This window comes from Hoplias malabaricus, chromosome X2 (assembly GCF_029633855.1).
Source record: "Hoplias malabaricus isolate fHopMal1 chromosome X2, fHopMal1.hap1, whole genome shotgun sequence".
In the NCBI taxonomy this organism is placed as follows: Eukaryota; Metazoa; Chordata; class Actinopteri; order Characiformes; family Erythrinidae; genus Hoplias; species Hoplias malabaricus.
The window spans coordinates 3515036-3539363 of NC_089819.1; the positions used below are offsets into that span (position 1 = coordinate 3515036).

The 24328-nt window shown below is 39.2% G+C and overlaps 2 protein-coding genes across 3 annotated transcripts in view; both read left to right on the forward strand.

Moving 5' to 3' along the window:
* LOC136676306 (coronin-1C-A) overlaps positions 1 to 15592 on the forward strand; it is a 60901-nt gene extending 45309 nt beyond the window's left edge. For both annotated transcript variants that reach the window (XM_066653200.1, XM_066653201.1), the window contains 8 exons: positions 1371 to 1500; positions 4459 to 4640; positions 5986 to 6105; positions 6769 to 6873; positions 7012 to 7157; positions 7890 to 7947; positions 8520 to 8768; positions 11160 to 15592. In XM_066653200.1, the coding sequence (XP_066509297.1) occupies positions 1371 to 1500; positions 4459 to 4640; positions 5986 to 6105; positions 6769 to 6873; positions 7012 to 7157; positions 7890 to 7947; positions 8520 to 8768; positions 11160 to 11279 (1110 nt within the window). In that variant the 3' untranslated portion in view covers positions 11280 to 15592. The remainder of the gene's footprint in view (positions 1 to 1370; positions 1501 to 4458; positions 4641 to 5985; positions 6106 to 6768; positions 6874 to 7011; positions 7158 to 7889; positions 7948 to 8519; positions 8769 to 11159) is intronic.
* Positions 15593 to 15777: 185 nt separating this feature from the next.
* On the forward strand, positions 15778 to 19862 carry LOC136677124 (P-selectin glycoprotein ligand 1-like). The gene is made up of 2 exons (XM_066654544.1): positions 15778 to 15871; positions 16556 to 19862. The coding sequence occupies exons 1-2, from the start codon at positions 15869 to 15871 to the stop codon at positions 17486 to 17488; spliced, it is 936 nt and encodes a 311-aa protein (XP_066510641.1). The 5' UTR covers positions 15778 to 15868; the 3' UTR covers positions 17489 to 19862.
* The last annotated feature ends 4466 nt before the right edge of the window (positions 19863 to 24328 follow it).

The window sequence follows — 24328 nt, forward strand, 5'->3', positions numbered from 1 at the left end:
ATACAGATGTTATTTAAAGCTGCCTAAGCATAGATCTTTCATTTGTTTAGATTTTTAACGTGATCTTATAAGTAAGAATAGTTGGTAACCACTGATGGACCCACTAGGGCACTAAATTCAGCCCACAGCAACACTAGAACAGAATTTGCTGTACAAAACTTATGACAGGGTTTGGGCTAGAAGTTGAACCTGAAATTCTTTTTGAAGAACACCCACAATATTGCTTGGAAACAATAGAATAAGATGTTATATTGCTCACCCCTAACAGAGTAGTCTGAGAGTTGCATCTCCATAGCAACCATTTTAAGTAATATTTTAGACTATTGAGCAGTTTTTTCCTCCATGTTGCTCAAAATCTGCGAGTGAATTAAGCCCAGCCTTAAACTATCTTCTATTGGCTGATGCACTATTGTGTCAGAGTGCGTTATATCAAAGTTAAACTCTGAACTTTTTAAACAGACATCAGAGAATAAATTTAACACATTGCCCTGCGTTCCTCTCCTTCATCCATGAATGCATTGCTCTTATTAAAATCAAAGGCAAGATGTGCCAAGATTTATTTATTTATTTATTTATTATTATTATTTATTTATTTTACAAGTACAAATGTTTGTTAACACAGCCTTAGTCATTCTCATTAATTAAACCCTATGGTGAATCATGGCCATTAAACCATACTGTTTACATGATCATAGCATAATTAGATTATAAACCTTAAATTAATGTCAGACCACATGCTTTCAGAAAAAAGGGTAGTTATTGGAATACAAAACACAGATTACATGCAAGGCATGTGGTACTTTCTAAACTGACTAGTACACAGATAATGGCACAAGGGACCTTGTGTGGCATTACTGAGATGAAGACGGAAGTGTGGTTAGAGAGACAAAACTGGGGTAGAACTTGTCAGGGGGAGATGGAGGCAAACAGAACAAATTGCAAGTGTAAGTGAAAAGAGCAACAGTGGTTGAGATAAAAATTACTGAGAAAGTAATAAATAGGAGAATTTGTTGCAGTTCCCTCTGCGTTCACTGATTGGTAATGGGGATTTTAAATGTTTTACCATATTTGGCCCGTCATTTGTACTAAACAGTGTAGTTTTTTTGTTATCATGCTTGTCCCTGTGATTTATGTACTACCGCTAGAGCAACATAGCTCACAGTAGGAGTACTGATCTAGGTTCAGATTTAGATCCCCTACATCAGCAGTGCAGTGATGATTAGATTGCAATCCATACACTCTGCTGCCCTCTTCTGACTGACTGTTTAAGTGCATATTTACACTGTTCTCAAAGCTATGCCCTGGAATATATAAAAACTGATTTAAAATCATGATTTGAGAGTCTTGTTTCTTCTTGCATGCTTTTTCAGGTGTGGCAGATTCCTGAGAATGGCCTGGTGACCTCCATGGCAGAACCTGTGGTGGTGCTGGAGGGTCATTCAAAAAGAGTGGGCATCATCACCTGGCACCCCACTGCCCGCAATATTCTCCTCAGTGCAGGTGATTGACAACACCTGCTCCAACACTAATATACGGTCCATTTAAGGTTTTGGAACAATTAACAATATCTTTGTAAATGTTTGTAAATATGTTTGATTTACACTCTCTTTACTGCCTCTTTGTAATTAGCAACTAACCTTTTTATAGTTGAATTATTTTAATAGCCCAAAATCAGGTTCAAAGTTAGTTAACATTGGACAAACAAGCTCATAATTACCATTGTACATATCGCACCAGAGGAAGAAATACAGGTTAAAAAGAGGAGTTCATAGCTAATATGTATAGCTTATGACTATTCTTCAAGATAATGTCAGCATTTGCCATATCTGCCAAAATATGTTATTTCTGATGCTAATTTTTCCAGAGGAAGTACCTCAGCCAAATAGAACATGAGGAGTTGACCTTAATAGTAATAAATTTTATTTGTATAGTGCTTTTTTAGGAACCCAAAGCGCTTACAAAATAACTAAAACAAAGAACATCACAGCAATAAAGAAAACAATACAAGACAACACAAATAATAATGAGGGCATGTAGTGGCAAATGAACAACACAGGGCCAAAGTGTTAAATCGTGTCCCATATTTAGCAGTCATTGTAGATAATGGCAGTTTTAGCAGCTGGTAGCTTGAAATTGGCTGCCATGTCGACACAGCAGCAGAGTGAACAGCCAGCGGCATAAGGTTGCGCTCACCGCCGCCATCACCACCAGCAACCGGGACAGCGCCAGGTGAACGTCCCGCTGCCAAGCAGCGCCATAACGACACACTTCCCGAAACAGCAGCAGCTAGCTCCGGTGTTAGCAAACCATTGTCTGTCAGACTGTTTCAGTGGGTCCCTGGTCGTCATTTGTTACAGACACAAACCACAGGTGATGACAACGTACTTCTCTGTCCACAGTCCAAGCTGAAGAATACAGTTTCTCCTAGTCAGCTGTTAGCTTTGGAGATAGTAGACAGCTAACCATGAGGCAGCCATGATGGAGAATCCCGTACACACCTAGTCAGAACACTCAGCTGCACAGTAGGGAAACCTGCCGCACTCTGATGCCCTCATAAATAAACACAAATAAAGATAAACACAAACCGAACAAACGCAATCAAGCGAGCCAGGCACAGGGAGAAGCTGCAGTCAAGCAGACAGACCATAAAAGTAAAGTACATTTCTTAGCCAGGGACGTTAAATTAATGCTATGATTTGTTGTTGAGCTCTGGTTCTATATCAAAGGTACTTTTCCGATAATAAGCTGAATATATATTTTAAAATATTTAGTGGTATCCTTATGTACACAGCAGCAAAGTTGCTGTACCATGCGTTTTTAGCCGTATACTCTAAATTATCTTTGCAGCCTAACGGTGGTGGTTTTGAGAACACATCCAGTGAAGGGGGAATGCCTCAGCGCCAGATTTTCTTCTGCTCTTCCTTTACCCTGTTCTGTTTTCCCACCCTTCTATACTTGTTTGTTCTTTTAAGAGGCTAGCTTCATAATGTTCATAGTTTGTATCATCATTTTACCCAGAAAAATCTTAATTTCTAATAATGTTGCATTCATGTGCATCACACACAGTTTGTCTTATCTGATCTTTGTAGCTATATCTTTTTGCAATTTAAATAAAGTTATATGCTCTTATTAGCTTTATAATACATTTCTCTAAAGGGTGACCCTGTGTGACTACTAGTGATGTAGTAACTTTACAGATCGAATACCATGGTACAGCTTGGGTACAGAAAAATGTAATATTTCAAGATATATTTGTGAGTAACTGAATGAGGCACACTGACATGATTCATGTGAAATTACACAATCTGTACCATGTTTTTTTCAATCTGTGATGGTAATTACTTCACTGGTATTTCCACTTGTGTTTTACTGTTACTACAGATATTAGAGATAGCTAATGGGACTGTTTTTAGACACAGCATCACCCATTATCAAACCAAATCCTCCAAGTACCAGCTATGATTTTTACCACAGAAACATGTGGTAACGTGGTTCTTTCTCTCTTCTGTGTTCTTTCTCTTTTGCATGTTTTTTTTTTTTTGCTTTTTATTTATTTTTAAATTTGCATGCATAACACAAAATTATCTAAAATAATTGCTAAAAATTATAGAAAGAAGATACAAATAACTAGGCCTAAACCAAATGTTTTAAACACACTTATACATGTATGAGATCATAAATTTATGGGCAATATGCATTTTGAAAGAGAAAAAAAATGAGAAGAGGTCAATTTAATATCAGTTATGTGCTTTAATAGGCTAGAGGTGAAAACAGCTTGGAGCTTTGGGCAAGTGGGAAAGGAGGGGCGGTGCTGTGTTAAACCTTGTTTTAGGGCTGTTATGATGCAAAGAACGGCCATGTTTTCTTCTATTTTGTCTTCATGTGTACAGCATTCTCAAATTGCTCAGGTCTGTCTGTAGCCTTCGCTTATGCAGATTATCAAAAAACTGGCGGATCGCGTTCCCTCCTTGGAAAAAAAAAAGCAGAGGAACGCTGTGTCCCTCAACCCACCATTCCCTTACAAACGGTGAATGTGTAGCATGTATTTTTCTACAACACAAATTAATTTCATTGGGGCATAATTATGAAAACTGTGAAATATTATGTAATTTACACACAAACATTAGATTTTCAGATATGAATAAAATCCTTAATTAAGTAGTACATTTTTCTAGGTCATTTTAATTGCTGCTTCACATACAACTAGTGGTATGCGTACCACAGTTTGAGGACCATTGGTCTAAGGGATAGCTAATGGGGCAATCTGACTTGATATGTTTGACACTCCTTGTGTCAAACTTACTCCTTGCTTAGACTGGAAGTAAGCAAAGTTAGAAAATATTATATGAGAATAGTGACACATGCTGTTTCTCAAGTATTTTATAAAACAACACACACCCTGACAGTGTTAAGTGTGTATTTAGAACTGTTTGTATCGTTGTGTTATTCTGTGTGCAGGTTGTGACAACATCATCATGATCTGGAACGTGGGCACAGGTGAGGCCCTGATCACTCTGGAGGACATGCACCCAGATGTCATCTACAGCGTGTGCTGGAACCGCAATGGCAGCCTCATCACCACTGCGTGCAAGGACAAGAAAGTCCGGGTTATTGACCCACGCAAGGAGGAGATCACTGCGGTATGGACTCTTCGATATGTCTTCTGATTTTTTCTCTCTCTCTCTCTCTTTCGTGAATGCCATTGTGTGGAAATCTTTTTGTTTAGCAATTTTTTTACTTTAGATTTTTAAATAATTATACATTAATACATGCACAAGTTTGTTTCCTATACAAGATGTGTACTTTAGAGGTTAACGACACATGCCAGTCTGACTAGTGGTGCCCATAATTTTTCATACAGCTGGATGTAGCTGGAAATGTATCTTTTGTGATGACTAGAAAAATGCATCCCCAGTGGAAGTGGAAGATTACCACCACCAATAAATGCTAATGCTAGTAAATATTCATTAACATCATTTGTCTTCAGGAAGGTCTCTAGATATGATTGGTGTGGTTGGAGACTACATAATGAACACAAAATACTAAATACTGCCTGAAAAGTCAAATATTTGTATCTAGACGCAGATACTATCAGTCAATTGCTGAGTTGTGAGAAAATGAGGTAATTCAGACTGTAATTTTGTGTGTGGAGGAGAAATGTAATGGTGAGTAAATAGTGCTTAAAGGTAATAAAAACATTGAACAGAAATATAGTTTTTTTTTTTTGTTTGATGTGTCTTAATTTCTTTTCTTTTTTCTGTTTCTCTCATGACACATCGAGAAAGCTGCCTTTTCTGAATGCATAGAATCTTTCAAACTCCTATGTAGTGCTGGGCAATATGAGCGCAAAACAATAATCACGACTAACTTTACATTTTACCACGATTACAATTACTGAAAAATTTTGTTTTTGTATTTTTGACCCTCATAGTTCAGTGATGAGGCTTGTAACTTCTTTTTCTTAACTTCTTTTTCTTCAGTGTTGTCTTAATTATAGTCAAAACAAAGCACGTCCAAACCGCAGTTTTTTTTTTTTTGGGTACGAGCTGCTTGAGTCGCTTGGTTGGTCTCTGTGTTTAGGTTGCGTCCATGTGGCAGATGGGGGCAGAATCACGTGACTACAGATTGGTAGATTGATTTTAAAGGGACAGTACGTAGACACGTTGGGGACATAACAGAATATATACAAGATTATGTCGATTAGAAGTTCTGAATGTCAGTTTTTATTCATTTTCAATTAATTGCCAAGCCCTACGGCATTGTCCTATGGCATTGTTCAAACCCAGATATTCAGAGACAGATCTTACCTGTCTTGACTGTATGCAGAGTTCTATAAATCAACTCTTTGAAAATTACACATCATGTGTGTGATATTGCACTGGGAGCTTCTGCCGTGTAATCGGGAAAACTGATGACAAAATGGTGACATCATGACCTACTCCACCTTCTGCATGTTAAAACGAGTCTCTTCCTTGTTCCTGCCAGGAGAAGGATAAGGCTCATGAAGGAGCAAGACCCATGAGAGCTATCTTTCTTGCCGATGGGAACGTCTTAACCACTGGCTTCAGCCGCATGAGCGAGAGGCAGCTTGCACTCTGGAACCCGGTGAGTTCTAGGCTAAAATAAGAAAGGCTTTTTCTCATTTACCTTGCAGATGTGCATGGAATGTTATGTTTGTCAATCCTGCTCAACTGTGACATTTCCTTTCAAAACTCATGCAAATCACTTGGGTTCTTTTCAAGACTTTATGGTTTACTCAGCAGTGCTCAACAGTTTATAGAGAGCTCTCTCGGGTTTTTCATCATTGTAGCAATCAGACATGTCTAGTAACTATCATTGCATTACTAGGTTCCTATCATTGCACCATTCATCATTACACATCTATTCCAACAGACCCTTCTTTGCTGATCAGGCTTGCAAGTTTTTGAAAGAAGCCAGTAATCACTTACCAATGGTGTTCTTTCAAAATATTAAATTCTCCTCCCGGATATCTTGGCATAGAATTAATTTCGTGTGTCACTCATTTATGTTCAGCAGAGTTTGGTTTTAACAGATCTGTTATGTAACATATCAGGTGTGTTTGAGTAGGGAATTTACCCAAGCAATCCTGGGCTATGGCCCTACAGAACTGGAAGGAAGCATCACTGATGCTGAGTCTATGTTTGGAATATGTATATTGTATTAACTGTATGTATATTAACATTATATTAGCATTACTCATTAACACTGTTTCTTTGTTGCTTTGTTGACTTTTGGTTTCTTTTCCAGCAAAACATGGAGGAGCCGATCTCAGTCCATGAGTTGGACACTAGTAACGGAGTCCTCCTGCCCTTCTATGATCCAGACACCAGTGTGGTCTACCTGTGTGGAAAGGTAAACATGCTCCTTTGCATATTGGAAGTTCTTGTGTGCTTTCCCTCATGTAGATATTGCTTGTAAGATCTAACCTGAGGTTAGAAACCCGAGGTTTCTTTAAAGCTTGTAACTTGTCAATGTTTTGTGTGTTTCCAGGGTGATAGCAGCATCCGTTATTTTGAGATCACGGATGAAGCTCCTTATGTGCATTACCTCAACACTTTCACCACTAAGGAGCCTCAGAGGGGCATGGGCTACATGCCCAAGAGAGGCCTGGATGTCAACAAGTGTGAGATCGCCAGGTGAGATGTTTTTTGTGTATTTGGGCTGGTGAAACAGTGGGTAAAATATTTGCAACTTAATTAGTATTTATGCAGAGGTGGCAGCCAACTGAGATCAAGCCTGACTTGCCTTTTGGAGCCAGTATGAAACGCTTGATGGACAAAGTTTATTATTTATTTATTTATTTTTTGAATGATTAATCTGGCTCTCAAAATATGCCTGCCAGTGTTCTGCCAATTCTTATTTTTTGACTGTAATAATCTGGACTAGTACTTGCATAGTTATTACAGATATTAGTTTGATTGTTGTATGTTAAATTCATTTTCCCCCCAGCAGCAGTGCTACCAAAATGGTTTGGTTTCTGAAATTGTCTTCTTTTTTTTTTTTCTGAATACACATCTGCATTTCAAAAACCTTTGCACAGGAGATCCTTTAGAGGGCGTCATTGAGCCACAGTTTAGAAATACAGGTTAGGTAGGAGTCTTGCAATTGCCACTTTAGATTGCAAAGGCATAACTCACATATTTCTTGAGAACACTGAATGGTCTGTGAATTGTATATTGAATTGTATGTGAATTGTGATAATAATCGCCTGATTAATGGGACTAGCTAGTATATTCATTTAATGAGGAATCAGTGTCCAGGGTTGTATCAGTGATTCATTGGATTTGTATCAGTGTGGATAGTGGTTCCTAAATTGCCGTCAGTCTAAGCATGACATTAACAATGTTTCTGTTTTTTTTTTTTTTTAGGTTTTACAAACTGCATGAGAGGAAGTGCGAGCCTATCGTCATGACAGTGCCAAGAAAAGTGAGCCATTATATTTCTTAACCATTTTAATTTGCAGTGCTCCTACAGTCATTCTACACCAGAGGGCACTGAATAAACTGGAATTCACAAACCTAAAGAATTGCTGGATAGAAGCTCTGACTTTGGGTCCTCCCTTGACACTGAGAGGAGGAATATCCTAGTTTAGAATTTGCTCTTAGAATCCTTAGAAAAACATGTCTGTAATACCTTTGGGGAGTGTCAGTTAAATAGAAATATTGCAGATAAGGACTTTAATAAAATGTCAGAGGTGGAATTTCTGGCATTACAACTTGACGTACTGTTTCACAGCATTTTTTTTTCTCTGTGCATGTTACTGCTGTAAATTCTCTAATTTCAGCTCATGAAAAGCCTGGTAATTGATTTGAATTGTGTTGGAGATCATGGCATTGGGTAGCAGTCTGGAACAAAAGTGAGACGATTCATTACTAAATACCTCCTCAACCCACAGGGACAGGAAAAGGGCTTATTAGAATATAACAGGCTGCTTTTCTGCGTCCACATTTGCTGCAATATCTCATAACGTGTGCTGTGACTTCTCTGGCTCTCTGTAGTCGGACCTGTTCCAGGATGACCTGTATCCAGACACAGCTGGTCCGGACCCTGCTCTGGAGGCAGAGGACTGGTTTGATGGCAAGAGCGGCGATCCCATCCTGATCTCGCTTAAACACGGCTACATTCCCGGCAAGAACCGTGACCTCAAGGTGGTCAAGAAGAATATTCTGGACAACAAGCCCAAGCCCAGCAAGAACACTGAGCATGCCAACCCTGCCACCAAAACAGCCACCTCAGCCCCATCTATTGTGAGTGCTCTAAAACTAATGGCAGTATCTGTCTCTCTCTCTCTCTCTCTTCCGTCTCTTTAACTCTTAGCCCTGATCTGCATTCCCCTCTGTTTATGGACACTACCTGTTTGTCACCGCCATGTAACATGTATTTGCATCTGCCTTCCTAGCTGCATTAGAAACTTAGTTTTTCATATATATGCTTTAAATGTAAATATAGTAAATTCAGTTACTTTATAATTCACCCTTTGTTGATTCACAATTATTATAAAGCATGAAAAAATAGAGTATTAGAACATTTCTGAGATCTAGTACCTCAGAAAAGCTTTGGCATGTTTAGTTAAAATTAAAATAAGATTAAAAGATTATTATACACATGATCCTGAGATTACCTAGCCAGTGCCAAGTCTCTGCTAGATTGGTCCCAAGCAGTGGAACTGCATTCTGTAGAAAGATGTGGTTTCGAGTTTTGGATGTGTGGAAGTGGATTTTGTGATCCAAAATTAAACCTCAATATCAGTACATGGCTACACTAATATTCTTATATATATTTCAACATGCAGCCTAAAGGAGACATCAGCAAAGCAAAGAGGAACTCCTTATTAATAACCTTAATAATGTTAGTCCTCTGCCTACAAACAAGGTCCGTTCTGAGAGCTCCTTCACATGTTTAGTTTGCTCACAGCTCCATAATTAGCCTCTGCATCCAGCATTGTAATTAACCTATGACACACAGCACTGTATTGTAATAAACACTGAACTGATGGCAGGTGGTGATATGAAATGATTTACTGACTGCAGGAGGAGAAGATGATAGTGGGAGATAGTGGAGATGGGTCTTCAGCAACATGAGATGGACAGCAAGATGTAACACTTGATGTCAATGGCATTTTAAGTGGCGTTTTAAGTTCAAAGCATGGCCTGTGTTAATCCACCTTCTTGAAGGACAGATTTATTGATATCTGGGTAGTGGTTCTGTTCTTTTCCTCATAGATGAGAAGGTAACTATGCTGTGCTTCATGAACAGCTCTTATTTAAACTAACTTTAAACAAAGGAATATGGATGTTTACATCTTTGAATGTTGCAGGTTCGTATGTAGACGACAGTTTGTAGAGGTAGTGTATTAGCAGGAAGTCTTAACTTTTCGCCCACATTGTTTTTTTTCTTGTCTAAAAAGAGCAACTTTCATCTCTGTAGTATGAGGGTTTTCACTGCTAAAGCCTTTGAGCCTTTAAATTTGACGCTCCTTATTTTACCACATGATAGCAACCACAAATGTGGCTCCACCCATCACAGTCCAGATCATATCTGTAATCAGATTTACTACGCCATAGACACAGCAAAAGGCTGACGCACCTACTCCTCCTCATGTATATAGTATAGTACCCTGCTGCAGTTCAGCTTTCATGGGAAGGTAGTGCATGGACGCCTAGTTTCCTAAAAGCTTGTTATTTTGTTTACAGTGTAAGATGATCACATTAAAATATATGGTAGGTATGTTTGTATCCTGAAAAGTTCCCGTAGAACATGTCTTCCGCATGTTTTCTACACCTCAGAGCACTGAAACTATTTCATAATAAACAACTGCGATGAGGTCAGCAATAAATCTGGAAGTAACAGAAGGAAGGTCCATACAACTATTTTGTTACATTCACTGGAAACAAGCAAGGTCAAAGTGATCATAATTATAGTCTGTATCCATGAAGAAATGCTCTAGGGAGGAGGCACTGCTTCATTTTTGTACCTAGAGTTGAGTCATCAAGGCTGATGTTGGACCACCCAGTTAAAGGATAACAGCATGCATACTAAGTATATTATATATCATCTTTATTAGGGCTATAAAAGTGAAGGCATAACCTTTTTAATATTTAAAAGCATTTTCACAAGTTGACCCTTCAAGAGTTTGCTAGGCTAAAATTTACAAATATGGCCTTTTAAGTTGACTGATTTTAAATGATTTTTAATGTCATACCTGCAACAACTGCAGCAAACTGTGGTGGACAGGGCTTACATGAACGCTTTGGATAAATTAAAGAGCAGCAAACTAACAGAGGTCCTCACCAGACTCTGCTGTATCAAGAATAGAAGGAGAGGGTGGGAGGTAGAAAGGCTAAAAGGAGGCTACAGGAGTTGGATCTTCTGTACAGTACGTGATATGTGCATTCATTTACTGGGACATGCGTCCTCTTACTGGATGCCATTGAGGAAAATGTGAAAACCTGTGTTAATATGGATAAACAAGTCAAGTGTTATCTTCAAATCAGTTTGAATGATTGCAGTTAATTATTTTAATGTTTTCCAGCCCTGATATGTGTATTTTTGGTGAAAAGTTTGCTTGCTATCAGTTTGGTAGTGCTCCACATTTTTTAAATAATTGTTGGTCCCATGTATTGTACTTTCTGTTGCAGAAAGGTGAAGCAAAGCTTGATGAGGTGCTAAAGGAAATCAAGTCTCTCCGAGAGCTGGTCAGCAGTCAGGAAAAGCGAATCGCCAAACTTGAGGAGCAGTTGTCCCAGATGGACATCTAAAGGACCCGTATCCCCTTCCACCCAGCTACTGTTCAGGATGTTCTATTGGCCAGGTGGGCGGGACCCGTCACTGCCAATCACCACGACAGCGTTCCGTCTTAAACCTGCCTAGCAACGATCCCCACCAACATTCCGAGATGAACTTTTTTTTTTTGCTTTCTTTTAAATCCCTTTTCTAACCGTCAAACCCATTATGTCTGCAAAATGAGAGAGAGAGTGGGAGAGAGAAAAAGCATAGGTCTCTCAACAAATTTAAGATTTGATCTTTTACTTAACCTTACTCTGACACTCTCAGTGGCACTTGGTGTTTTATTTTTGTGGGATTTTTTTTCTCTCTCTCAGAGGTCTTAGCATTCTTTGTTACTGTCAAAAATTGTGACCAACGTTCGAGTGTGAAGCACTCACATGTGCTGAGATGTTGAAATAGCCATCAGTATTGTACTCCTCCGTTTCCCCTCCTTACCCCCATTTGTTTGCCAAATTCATTAGGGGGAGACTTGTGTACATGACTCTTTGACAGTATTTTGACATTAGCTTTTCATTTTGTCTTATTCTGACTTTGTACTAATAAGGGACAATGCAATAGGCTGGTAATGCAGTGGAGGGGGATTTATTAGAACCATATAGTACAAGGAAAAAATTCCTTTCAAGCTGATTTTAACCAACAAGGCAAATGTGTACAGTCGATGTGAATGTACAGATCAAAAGTAAAACAGCATCACCTACTGAAAGAGTCTTAAGTCTTTAGTTTGATCATTGTTCAGGTGCCCATTTAAAACGTGAGTAATTTGAGCATTCCTCATACTGAAATACTGTATATCAGCCTGGTTCTTCTAGTTGCCATGGACATAGCCATTGAGATCTGACGTTTCCCATCATTCCCTTCAACTTGCCTCTCTCCCAAAAACATCCTCTCATTATGCTGAAAGCATGCAATAAAATTTCTTTTTCTAATTAGAAATTGGATTTTTACATTCCTGGGTTTACCCCACTATTTTTTAATTGTTTTTTTTTTTCTTTTCAGTTAAAACCCTACTCAGAGTTTCAGAGTGAAGAAAGCAGTGGATCTGTCTCATCGTAATTGTATCATAGATTTATTTGTAGTTCCAAGGCTCCAGGTTCAGCAGGCTTCTCAGGTGAACTGCTCTGTGATCAGTTTGAGTTGTGTTCTTTGGAATCTGATCATAGAATAGGATTCCTAACCAGAGAAGAGGATAAAATAATTTTGAAATAATATTTTGATGCTTTGTTTTACATTGAGTCTAACTGTCAAACTGTGGTCTTTATTATAAATAACCCCCCAGTCTAATTCTATTTACAGTGCTGTACTGAACTCAATTCCAGCAAAACATTGCCACAGTGCTGAGCCTAGGGTAGCAATGACAGAGGCCCTGTTCTCCCCTGTCAGCGAAGCATAACAAGGATTTTGAAGTTGTAATTTTAAGATAAAAATATTACAGTGTTCATAAAAGGGCTAATTCAATGAAACCCTTCCAAAGTGACCAAACCTACAAAACTTGCATCTTAGTTTAACATTAATGTTATTGTTAAAGTTTTATTGGCTGTGTTGTGTACTGTGTTTTGTTAGACTAAATAGAAACCGGCAGTTGAGGATAATTGGACAAACTCTACACTCATCATTTCCGCATTGTTCAGTAAACTCAGTAAACAGATCAATTATTTAAAACAAGTAAACTGTCATTAAAATTGGATTGATGTGAAATGCTTTATTCCATAGCCACTTTAATGTTTTAATACCTTTTTATAAGTTCCTACTTTTGTCGTGCCTAACACCTGAAATAGTTTTTGCAAAATAGCAATGAAAAACAAGAAAAAACTTTCAGCTTTAAAAGGTTTTCCATTAGAAACACGTGTTAAGATCCACTGTGTGTTTTGCATGATGAGTAAAATGGCCAGATTTGTGACTCCTTACCATTAAATACTTTAAATTTCTCTGGAATGGACCATTGCACATCAAACCACTGTAAATGACTTTGTTTACGTCTCAGTCGTTGAATTCTGCAGCTTGTCGTTTTTTTAAACTTTGGAATTCCGCTTTCTCGTTCTGTCCTAATCTTTGAAACATTTGAGCTCTTGTTTCGTCTCAACCTCATTGAACCATAAGCTCAGGAGTTTGCTTACTGAAGGTTAATATTTTCAATGAGTGTTTGGTCCTGTGTTATCAGTGTGGGCATTGAGTGCCACAGTCATGCCGTGCTTGACTTCCTGTTTCCGCTGCGAATCAATGACTGCCCTGCTCTATTAGCCATGCTAATCCAGCTCTTTAGACGTCCTTCTTCTGACGTTGACAACTTTGCCACACACCCATGACTCATTTATGATGTGATGGAGACCTGGATCAGTAGAATATTCAAATGTTTCTATTGTAGACAATGAGGGAACCCAATAATTTTTTTTTAATTTTTTTTTTCTTCCCCTTTGTTTTGTGCAATGCCATTTTTGACCAAACATCTGAACATGTATCAAGTGTGTTTTCACCCTTTGTTTGCTTGTCCCCACTGCAAAGCATGTCTTTGTAATTAATTCCTGCAGGAACTGAGATGTCTGCAGGTGTTTTACATCCTCTTTATTTTTAATCACACCACCCGCAGGGTCAGTGCAGTACACTTACTGATGAGTGCAGTCAAATCTTGTTCCTGCCCAAATAATGTTGATTAACAAAGAAAGAAAGCTTTTGGAAGAGCGCTACAGGTGAAAGAGAAGTGTGCCGTGTTGTAGGCATTGCAGTAGGTTCTATGCATTATTAGCCAGATTAGGTTTCTGGAAGAAGCGTTGATATGCACAAATGGATTAGGAAGAGTGGGAGAGGGTTACAATGTCCCTGTGAATTGGTAGATTAGTGAGAGCTAGGAAAGATGGATGAAAGGATTCTTGGGGAAAAAAAATGCCTTTACTCTGGTGGCCTTAATAGAGGAGTTTAGTTCAGTGAAATCTAAAACCATGTCGTTAAGCAAAGGGTAACATGTTTGCTTATCCAACAAGTCTTGAAATCAAGGCTGTCATTGGGGAGTTTGACCTGCAGTAACGGCTTCTACTCCTCAGGGAAGGCTTAAACTACATGTTGGAAGAAATTGCTCTGAGGATTTGATGACATTCAATTCAAGTGTATTATGGTGCTTTTCCACTGTATGGTACTTGCTCTACTCCCTTTTTACCTTAGTGCTTGGTCCCTCCCCCCACCGAAATGTAACACGTTAATGTTGCAAAACACCATCTTTATTGGGAACCACAGGCTTTGGAAATCACAACAATGGCAGCGAAAACTTTAGCAGCAGTAACCCACTTGTTGCTCAGGCTCTCTTTGGAGAATAATTTTCTCAGCCACCAATCCAAGGAACATTTGAACCTCATCACAAAACAGCATCATTTTAGAAATCTGCCATTGAAAGTCAAATATAAATAAATGCAATTTGTACTGTAGCTTGTAGATTTTACAAATTGCTAGTTTGTGCTGGATGTCTGCATTCCATTATGATTGAGAAGTCTCTGACCAGTCAGTGCTCTGCAATGTTTTACACTCCATACTTGGCTCGCTTGGAACCAGGAGCCAGCAGGGGCCTATAAACCTTCCTGGTTCCAGGTACTAGAAATCAAATTTAGATAATGGACAAAAAAGCCAAATAGAGTAGGGAAAATGCAGTGGAAAGGCACCGTTAGTGAGCTCAGGTTCTGACATTGGACGTCACCATCGCCATCAGGTCAACTCATGCCAAAGTTTTTGGATGGAGCTCTGTCACTTCAGACAACACAATTCACTGCTCCATAGCCCAGCGGCAGGGGCCTTTATACCCACTTAAGGGACACACTGGGCTGAGTGGTCTCAGGCTGCAGCTGATCCAAACTCCCATTCAGTGCCCTTGTCCAGTGTCTATCTAGGTCAGCCCCAATTCAAATCATGAAAACAGGCTTGTTTCTCTATTAGGGTGAAGGGTGAAGAAGCTAATGTTACTGTGTGGTGGTCTCGCTTGTGTGTTGGAATGGAGATATGTAGGTAGTAAAGTTTTAAAGGGATTTCTGTAGGTCGAGTAGCAACTAGAAAGTTTAGTATATGGGATTCCATTTATTGCTGTGTAATTATTATTTTATTTTAATTTTTTTTGGTGTTTTGTTTTGTTTACAGCAAATACAGCCCCCATCATTCAAAACCATTTTTAAAGACCAAATTGACAACTGGTGACCATTTTTAAGACATAAATTGCTTTGTGGATATTTGTACTGTTTTCTTCCTCGTTCTGTTGCAAGCATCCGAGAATCTCAATGGCTATCAGACAAAATAAATATTAACTGTTGAATCGCTTTGTACCTTTTCGTTCTTTCCAGCGCTGAGCACACTTGGCTAAGGATGATCTGATTTTGCTCGGTGTGTCACTGTCATTGTCAATTGCTCGCAAAGGGAACTGAAGCCTGACAAACACTCACATTTGCTCGCTTGCTGCTTGCGTCAGAGTCTGAAACCTCAGCTTGGTCTGACGCTTAGACAACTTCCTGAACTTAAATTTAAGCTACGATAAGCTTTCGACGCAGTTCAAGCTCTTTGAGAACCTGACATAGATTCAACTCCAAGATTCATGGTCAGTACATGTACCTAGATTTTCACTTGTTTTTGCTGAATTGCTTTGGTGTTTTTGTTTAACATGCAGTGAAGACTGTAGTCGATGTGGAACGGTTTTGAGTATTTAAAGATGTTCCACAGTGTCTACTTACGACCACTCCATCTGCCATTTGCACAAAAAACCTGTTTGATAATACTTTTGTAGCTGGTGTTGGCTAACGCTGTGCTTCATGTGAGGGGGTCTTTAGTGATGTGTACTGGTAGCACATGCTACACACAACAAAACCCAAGCCATATTTGAATATAGGGAGTTTCTACTTGGGTTGACAAATGGTTCATATTTCTGTTTCAAATTTCCTCTTTAGTGATTTAAAAACACTATTCCTAGCCCAGATTAGAGCTGGGTTTTTAATTTACTATTATTACTATTATATCATTTGAACACAGCAGCTGTCCTTCACTATGTGAAAATGTCACGATCTATGGACCAATAGAAATTTGACTTCCATTGAAAGTTAAGGTTTATTCCTTCTCCTGTTAAGTTGCTATTTTGGAGATTAATTTTTTTGTCTTTGGACAATTTTATACATGTGTGTGTATATATAAAATGAATTAATTTGTTTTGAAGATATGCTTCAAAACTCTGTCAAACCCTGTTATTCTGGACCTCGCTTCTAAGTTCTGCTTTCTTTTCATGATACAGATGATGGCCATGACTAACAGATCTGCACTTCTTCTTTTACTGCTGACTGCGTGCAGCTTGAATTCTATACATGTCCTCTGTGAGGATGGCTACAGTAAAATGAATACCACCAATTCCACCCTTGCACAGGAACGTGTTATGGAGACCACACCCCAAACCATTCTTCAAAGTCAATCCACCATGGGTCCAACGGTTTCACATACCACACACACTGCAGTGGTCGAGGAACAGGAGCTTATGACAAAACATACAACCATACCCTCAGCTCCAGAAAAGGCCACCAGCCAAACTTCTTCAAAAGGAAACACAACTTTTGGAAGCTTCACTTCCAGCAGTGGACCTGAAAGGGCCAACACCACTCACCTGGAGGCAGGTACAGAAAGTCTCACAACCGGAGAAATCCCTGGGCATACTGAGTCGTCTGTGAGCTCCAGTCATACGTCGTCATCCAACAGTTCCGCTTGGGTAATGCAGCAGCAGACCACAGGTGCAGTCACTGACATGTTGACAACCCCAAATGGTTCTCCCACACTTACAACAGAGAGTTCCACCACTGCGAAGCAAACAACAAGCAAAAGTACGACCACCAAGGCGGCTCACGTTTGTCCCACTGAGGCCCCAAAGAGAGAGGGCCTTGTTGGCCGTTGCCTCATCGCCATCGCCACGCTTGCCGCCCTGGTGACTATCTTCATCATGTCCACTATCATCTTAGCCACAAAGATAGCGGGCAGGAGATACAGACGCCACAGTGAAATCCTCCTCCAGGATACGGAGATGGTCTGCATCTCGGCCCTCATGAACGACACCGAACACCCCATTCCTAAGTCGAGGCACCCCAAAAGCAACGGTGCGTTGATTCCCAACACTGAGGATGAGGACGGGGACGATCTCACCCTCAACAGCTTCCTCCCTGACACAGAAGCGGTGGCGTAAAAGTTGCTATTAGTTTTTTTTTTGTCAACGGCTTTAGAACTCGTTTGAACATGTTTGGTTTCTGAGGTTTGCTTATTGCAAAAAGTAGAAATTTATAACCCTCAATTATTCCGACGCTTGGTCCATGTAAATCTATAAGTGATTACTTACCATCTTATGGCGTGTTGTGCACAAGTGTGTGACTGCTCAGGCTTCAGGCAGGTACAAGCTTAGCCCCGTAGCTCTGGTGCACTTGGGTACGTTCATTAGTGGATCATTTTGTTTATTGTAAACATTACTTCTTGTATGCACATAGGTATCAGATATTCTTTCATCGAATATTATTAGATATACTGCATAAATGTAAGATGGTTTCCCTGCTTACTTGTAATATTTTGCAGCATGCACATCTAAAAGAGATAACTATAGACACCAAAGATGTTGTGGGTGGCCCATTACCATTGGTATTAAAAGTGAGGGTGAGCGGGTTAGAGTTAATTAATTTTATTTTTACATTTTTGTACAACTTTCTATATATGCACTGAACGCTGACTGGATTAGAAACATCTAAAAGAAGCACGTTGTTGTTCTACAATTAGACTGTAGTCCATATGTTGCTCTGCATACTTTATCTCCTCTCACCCAGCTTTTCAATGCTCAGAACCCCAACAGGACCACCATAGAGCAGATATGATTTGGGTGCTGGATGATTCTCAGCTCTGCAGTCACACTGATGTTAGACACACTGTGCCAGAGACGTAGGTGTGTGCTGGTCGTCCTCTAGTCCTTCATCATTGGACACGAGAGGCTGTCGGCTGGATGTTTTTGGTCGGTGGATTGTTCTCAGTCCACCAGTGACACCGAGAGGTTTAAAAACTCCAGCAGCACTGCTGTGTCTGATTCACTCATACTAGCACAACATACACCAACACACCACCACACCCTCTGTGTCAGTGCAACGCTGAGTACGCTGCACCACCCAAATCATAACTGCTCTGTGGGAGTCCTGTGAGGGTGCTGCCCCTGAAGAACAGGGTGAAACGGAAGAAAGAAAGTAAGCAGAAAAACGGTTGGACTACAGGCTGAAATAGTAGAACTACATAGTGCTCCTGTGTGGTCAGTGGAGCTGATAAAATGGACAGTGTGTGTATATACAAAGTAGGTGTTCCTAAGCCACGTTCAGTTTATTTACAAATACAGTATATATTTGGGTTCTTGATGATACATCACTCAAAGATGTGCATGATGTGAAACAGCAAAATATTTTCTATTTTTCAACAGTCAAACATTTGGGGATTATTTCTTTAAAACTGACTGAATGACACTTCATGCCTTTAACTGGAAAGTGCTTCATTTCAAGAAATGCATGTAAAGATCAGGAAGATGCTTCGCCCACTTTGCCGAAACTCGAGTATGAACTGAAAGAGTTTTTGCAGGTTTTCTGATGGTGTTAAGAGTTTACCTAAACGATCTGAGAGCAAGCCACTCCTACTTCTTACCCATTTCCTTTTCTCTAGTTCATCTGCCTTGTTGGTTCCTTTACTGATGAATTTCTAAAACCGTCAGCCCACATGAGACACATTAGCATCAGCCACAGGAAGCATCTGAGAAATGACGTGTGGAAGAGGAAGTAGGCTTCTTTAAATAATGTCCATTGCATGTTTGTGAGTGAATAGAAACCTGCATAGCAACTGTAACCATGAACTGCTCTGTGCTTTCTGAAAGTCAGAGCTGATTAGAATGTCTTTATTGTAAAGTACTGAAGAAGTTACACAATTATGAATGCGTAACTGCCAGACAAGTGGCGTGACCTATTACAAAAACAAGCGAAGGCTGCCTTTACATGCCTTGAAAGAGGCATGTGTGAGCATTCTCCAGGATTGGTATCATAATGACATTGGAGCTGACTAAAGACTAAACTGAGAATGTAAGTTGGAAAAAAAAATTCTGCTGGGCATCTTATATTCCCTCCTGTGGTGAAAGCAGCCTTGTAATTTATTCCAATTCCAGTGGAGTAAGATTGGTACTGTAAGAGTGCACAGATCCTTCACAGGGCGACACATACTCACACCTATGGACACTTTTTGAGTCGGCAATCCACCTACCAATGTGTGTTCTCGGAGAGGGGGAGGAAACCCATGTGGGCACAGGGAGAATACACCACAGTCACCCGGAGCAGGACTTCAAAACACAACCTCCAGGTCCCTGTACCTGTGTGACTGTGACACTGCCTGCTGCACCACCATGCCGCCCCGTTTAGACAACATGTAAAATGTAAATAAATCCAAATGCTGATATCAGTATTATCTATTTTAGCTGTACTTTAAATAAATGCACATGGACATTTAATTAATAGTTTTTTAATAGTATTTTGTAAATGTGTTGCAGACATCAATTTCTACACATTCAAAGTAAATTAATACGTTGAAACAAATAAAATTGCATGATGCAATACATGAGTAGCAACTTTGTGGAATGTTCCAAAAGAAAAAAATTAAATGGGTAACAGCAAAAAAAAAAGTCTAACAGCAGTATGACTCGAGAAATCTGTGTAAAGGGCAAGGCCAAAAAACCACAACTGAATGCCTGTGTCTTTCAATGCTTCAGTCACCGCTTTATTAACAGACCCATTTTTCTGAGATCAGTGTCACCACGTCGACTCAGCACTAAATATATATATATTTAAAAAAAAAAAAAAGTTCACAAAAAGTAGTAGAAGCCATATTTCATCAAGGTCCAACCAGTGGCAACACGGCTGAGTTTTCATCTGCAAATGTTTGTTGCAAATGTATGAAAATGTATTGATGTCTGACGAGGCAACTTTTGATATTTATAGGAGAAATAATAGATTTTGCATATCTTTACGAGCCAAAGTAGTAAACTACAACTTGGCAGTTAATTGAATGACGTAATCTTGCCGATATTAAATCGATTTTTCCATTTATTTATTTATTTTATTTTTGTTAATGTCCTTCACTGTGTTCATGTACTGTCCTCTTAAAACCATTACCCCATCCAATCAGCCACATGGAGGAGAACCTAAACATGGAGGCCAGCTGAGCGTCTCAAGCAGCTCGATGCTGTCTGTTGTAGTTTTGACTTTATTGAAGACGATGCTTAACATGAAGAAGCTGAATGTAAATACTGACGATAAGTGTCAGCAAACAAAATTAATACAACCAGTCTGTTTCAACTCTTGAGACACAATCACATCAGTAAATATCAACAGTGTATGGCTCAAGCACTATAATAAAACCCTGTTGTGTTACCAGTGCAGAATTCAAAACCCAGTGTCTCTAAATGTATTGGATGGATTGGACCAGGAGTTACTTGATGGTGACTTTCATATACATCACGGATACACAGGTTACAACAGAACTGAAGTTCAGGTACCAAAATGATTTTCTGCCGTTCTGATTTGTCTCTCATTGAAAAACATGAAAAAATGACAAAGTTGGTTATCTGTACAAAAAATCAGCTTCCAAAACTGGATTGAACCAGCCAAACAATAATTATACGCTTTTGGATATGGTTTTTCTAACGTAGATTCAACAAAATGTGCTGATCTCTGATTTCTGTTTTTTTTACATCTTTGGTACTTTCACAAACCCTTTTTGGATTTGTCTGAATATTCAAATCTGAAATGCCATTTCTATTCTGCCTTTCCTCCTTGTTTAAAGTTCTGTGTTTCCACTGTAGGCTGCAGTAGGCCTGTGTATTTATGTTCTAGACGTAGGGGTTATTTAAAGCTTGTTCAGGTCCTGTATGTGTCTGGTTTTGTGGGTCTTGAGGCTGTAATAGCAGAGGCCTGATGAGAGAGGGCAAAAAGTGGGTTTAGAAAAAAAAAAAATATATATATATATATATATAACTACACCCAGCAGCCACAGAACCTCACCCATGGGTGGAGCCTCCCAGGCCTACAGCAGACTGAACAATGTGTTCAGAAAACTGGAGAAAATGGTGTAAATTTTTTGTGGGAATCCAAGATATTCCATGCATTCTTTTAGCAATTAATTAATGTAACCAATGAGAGCATAGAAATGCTCAGTCCCATTTCTCCCAAATAAACAGGGCAAAAATGTGTTCTTTTCTTGGCCATCCTGCTGTAATGTATTGTCTCTAAATGTTATGGTGCTGCCCAACACTGTTTAGACATGTCAAGCTACATGTGTTCAGTTTTCATTGTTGGGAAAACTAAGTAATCCAGAGGTTAAAGAGTCCAAAGACTTTATAACTGTAATATAAAAGGCTGTTCATGATGGAGCAGAGCACTACACTGAATAATCACTGGATACAGGAGCACTTTGTAATTCTCCAATTACATAGTGCAGTTCACTTGTTTCTCTGCATACTTTCTCATCTCCATTTCACCCTGTCCTTCAATGGTCAGGACCCCCAAAGGGTATGATTTGGGGGGTGGATCATTCTCAGCACTGCAGTGACACTGATTTGTGATGGTCATGTGTTAGTATCTGTTGTGTTGGTACAGGTGGATCTGACACAGCTGTGATGCTGGATTTTTAAATACTGTCCACTCACTGTCTACCCTGTTAGATACTCCTATTGGTTTTTGAGCCACTCTAACTCATCTCAGAGTGATTGGAAGTTGCGCCATCGTTCCAGAGAACATGGAGAACCCCTCTGGTCAACCACTGGCACAGCGTATGGTGAGTTTTACGTCAGATGCAGCTGCTCCAAAGTTGGGTGGTGGTTGAGGTTTGGGGAGGAATGGGTGATTTGACCTAAGTGTGGTTACCTGTGGCACTGTACCTAAGAGGACCCTCGCTGCCCTCCTCAGGCTTGGAACAGAGGAGGAGACCGAAATGGAGAAGGAGAAAAGGGGAGGGAATGTTCACCACTGTTTTTTGGAAGGAGAAATCTACACATAGCACTGTGTGATTCTCAAGCCAGAGCAGAGGCGGCTGCGCTTCCTGTGATTTCCCTCCTCCTTTTCCATCCTTTTTTTCCATTTGCCCTCCTGTTCTTGAGGAAGAGCACTGGGAGCTCCAGGAACCACAGAGAATAAAGACAAGAATTCAGTCTGCATACAAGTAAGTATTTTTATTAATACCCTTAATACAAACTCCAGTTACAAACAAAGTGTGTGATCGTATGTGAAATTCTAGTGAAACCTGGAAAAAGCTGTATATACATTGTATTTAAATATTTAAAAAAATGTTTATACTTCAAATGCTTATATCACTATATCTTTTATCAAAAATTAATAAGCACTTAAGGCTGAAGACATCAACTGATCCAGTTTTATAATACTTCTGTTAAACATGCCTTGATTATAGAAGCACTTGGTCTTCATTGTTGTATGTATTTATTTGACCTTTACACAGAAATTTCTCGAATTTCCCTGAATCTTTAGATGGTATTGTGCGCTGTAGAGGGTGAAATCTCAAAAATCCCTTGCCCATACACTTCTGGTTTATCCTGCGGTGTATTTGTTTGGCAAAGAGTCGAGCCACAACCCATCTCTTGCTCAGAAATTACTAGGCCTTTCCTGGAAGCTGCTTTGAATTCAAACATAATCATGTTTTGTGACTGCTTTAGTGTAAAACTGCCTACAATTGTCTAAAATATGAAGCTAATGTCACATCTTTCTGTTTCTACATACAAACCTCTTTTCCAAAAATACAACACATATATAATGTACACTATCAGAAAATTTGTCTCTGTGGTGGTACTCTCAAGGGCACATATTTGTACCTTTGAATTAGGGAACATAACTGTACCTTATTTTTCATAATTGTAGATTTTAAAATTGTGTTGATTTCATATGCGCAATTTCATCTCCAGGACTTTTATTTGTTTATTTATTTTATTATTTTTTTTTTTATATGACACAGTTCTATAAAGAAAGATTACAAACGTATCTCTCCTAGAGAAGAGAATGTAATGTACCTTTAGGGAACAGAACTTTTAAACACTGTTGTACATTTAAACTTTTTGTACCTATCGTGACCAATAATGTACCTCTACTGTACCTTTAGTTCTGAGAGTGTATAGAAACACAATGCAATGATGTGCAAACCATTTAAGCCATTTATTAAATGGAAGTAATACAAAGACAATATTTCAAATGTTAAAAATGAGAATAAAAAAGCTTATTTTCAGTTTGATGCTAACAACCTGTGCAACAGGTTGTTTAATGCTATAAAAAAGTTGTGTAATGCTACAAAAATTAAATGAGGATAATTGGCAACATGTTAATGACATGATTGGTGTTAAGAAGAGCATCTCAGAGAAGCTGAGTCTTTCAGACGTAAAGATGGGGAGGGGTTTACCACTGCGTGAAAGACTGCGTGGGCAAAACGTGCAAAAAATAAAAATAAAAAATAAGAATCAATTAAAACTTCAAACTTAAAAATAGTAAAGAACATTATTATTATTAAAAGGTTTGGAGAATCCAGAGAAATCTCTATATGTAATGTACAAGGCCAAAAACCAGTATTAGCCAGCGGTAATCTTCAGGTCCTAAGATGGCAATGAACTAAATACATACAGGATTCTGTAGAGGAAATCACAGCAGGGGCCGAAAACCACTTCCCAGTGCTGCATTCACAAAAAAGAAATTTAAACATGTCTTTAAAAAAAATGTATATAAAGAGGATCCATAAGATCCACTGCCTTCCCATGGTCCAAGCGCTTTCATTTGTTTAGTTATCCATCCATCCATCCACTATCTGTAACCGCTTATCCAATTTAGGGTCGCGGGGGGTCCAGAGCCTACCTGGAATCATCGGGCGCAAGGCGGGAATACACCCTGGAGGGGGCGCCAGTCCTTCACAGGGCAACACACACACATTCACACCTATGGACACTTTCGAGTCGCCAATCCACCTGCAACGT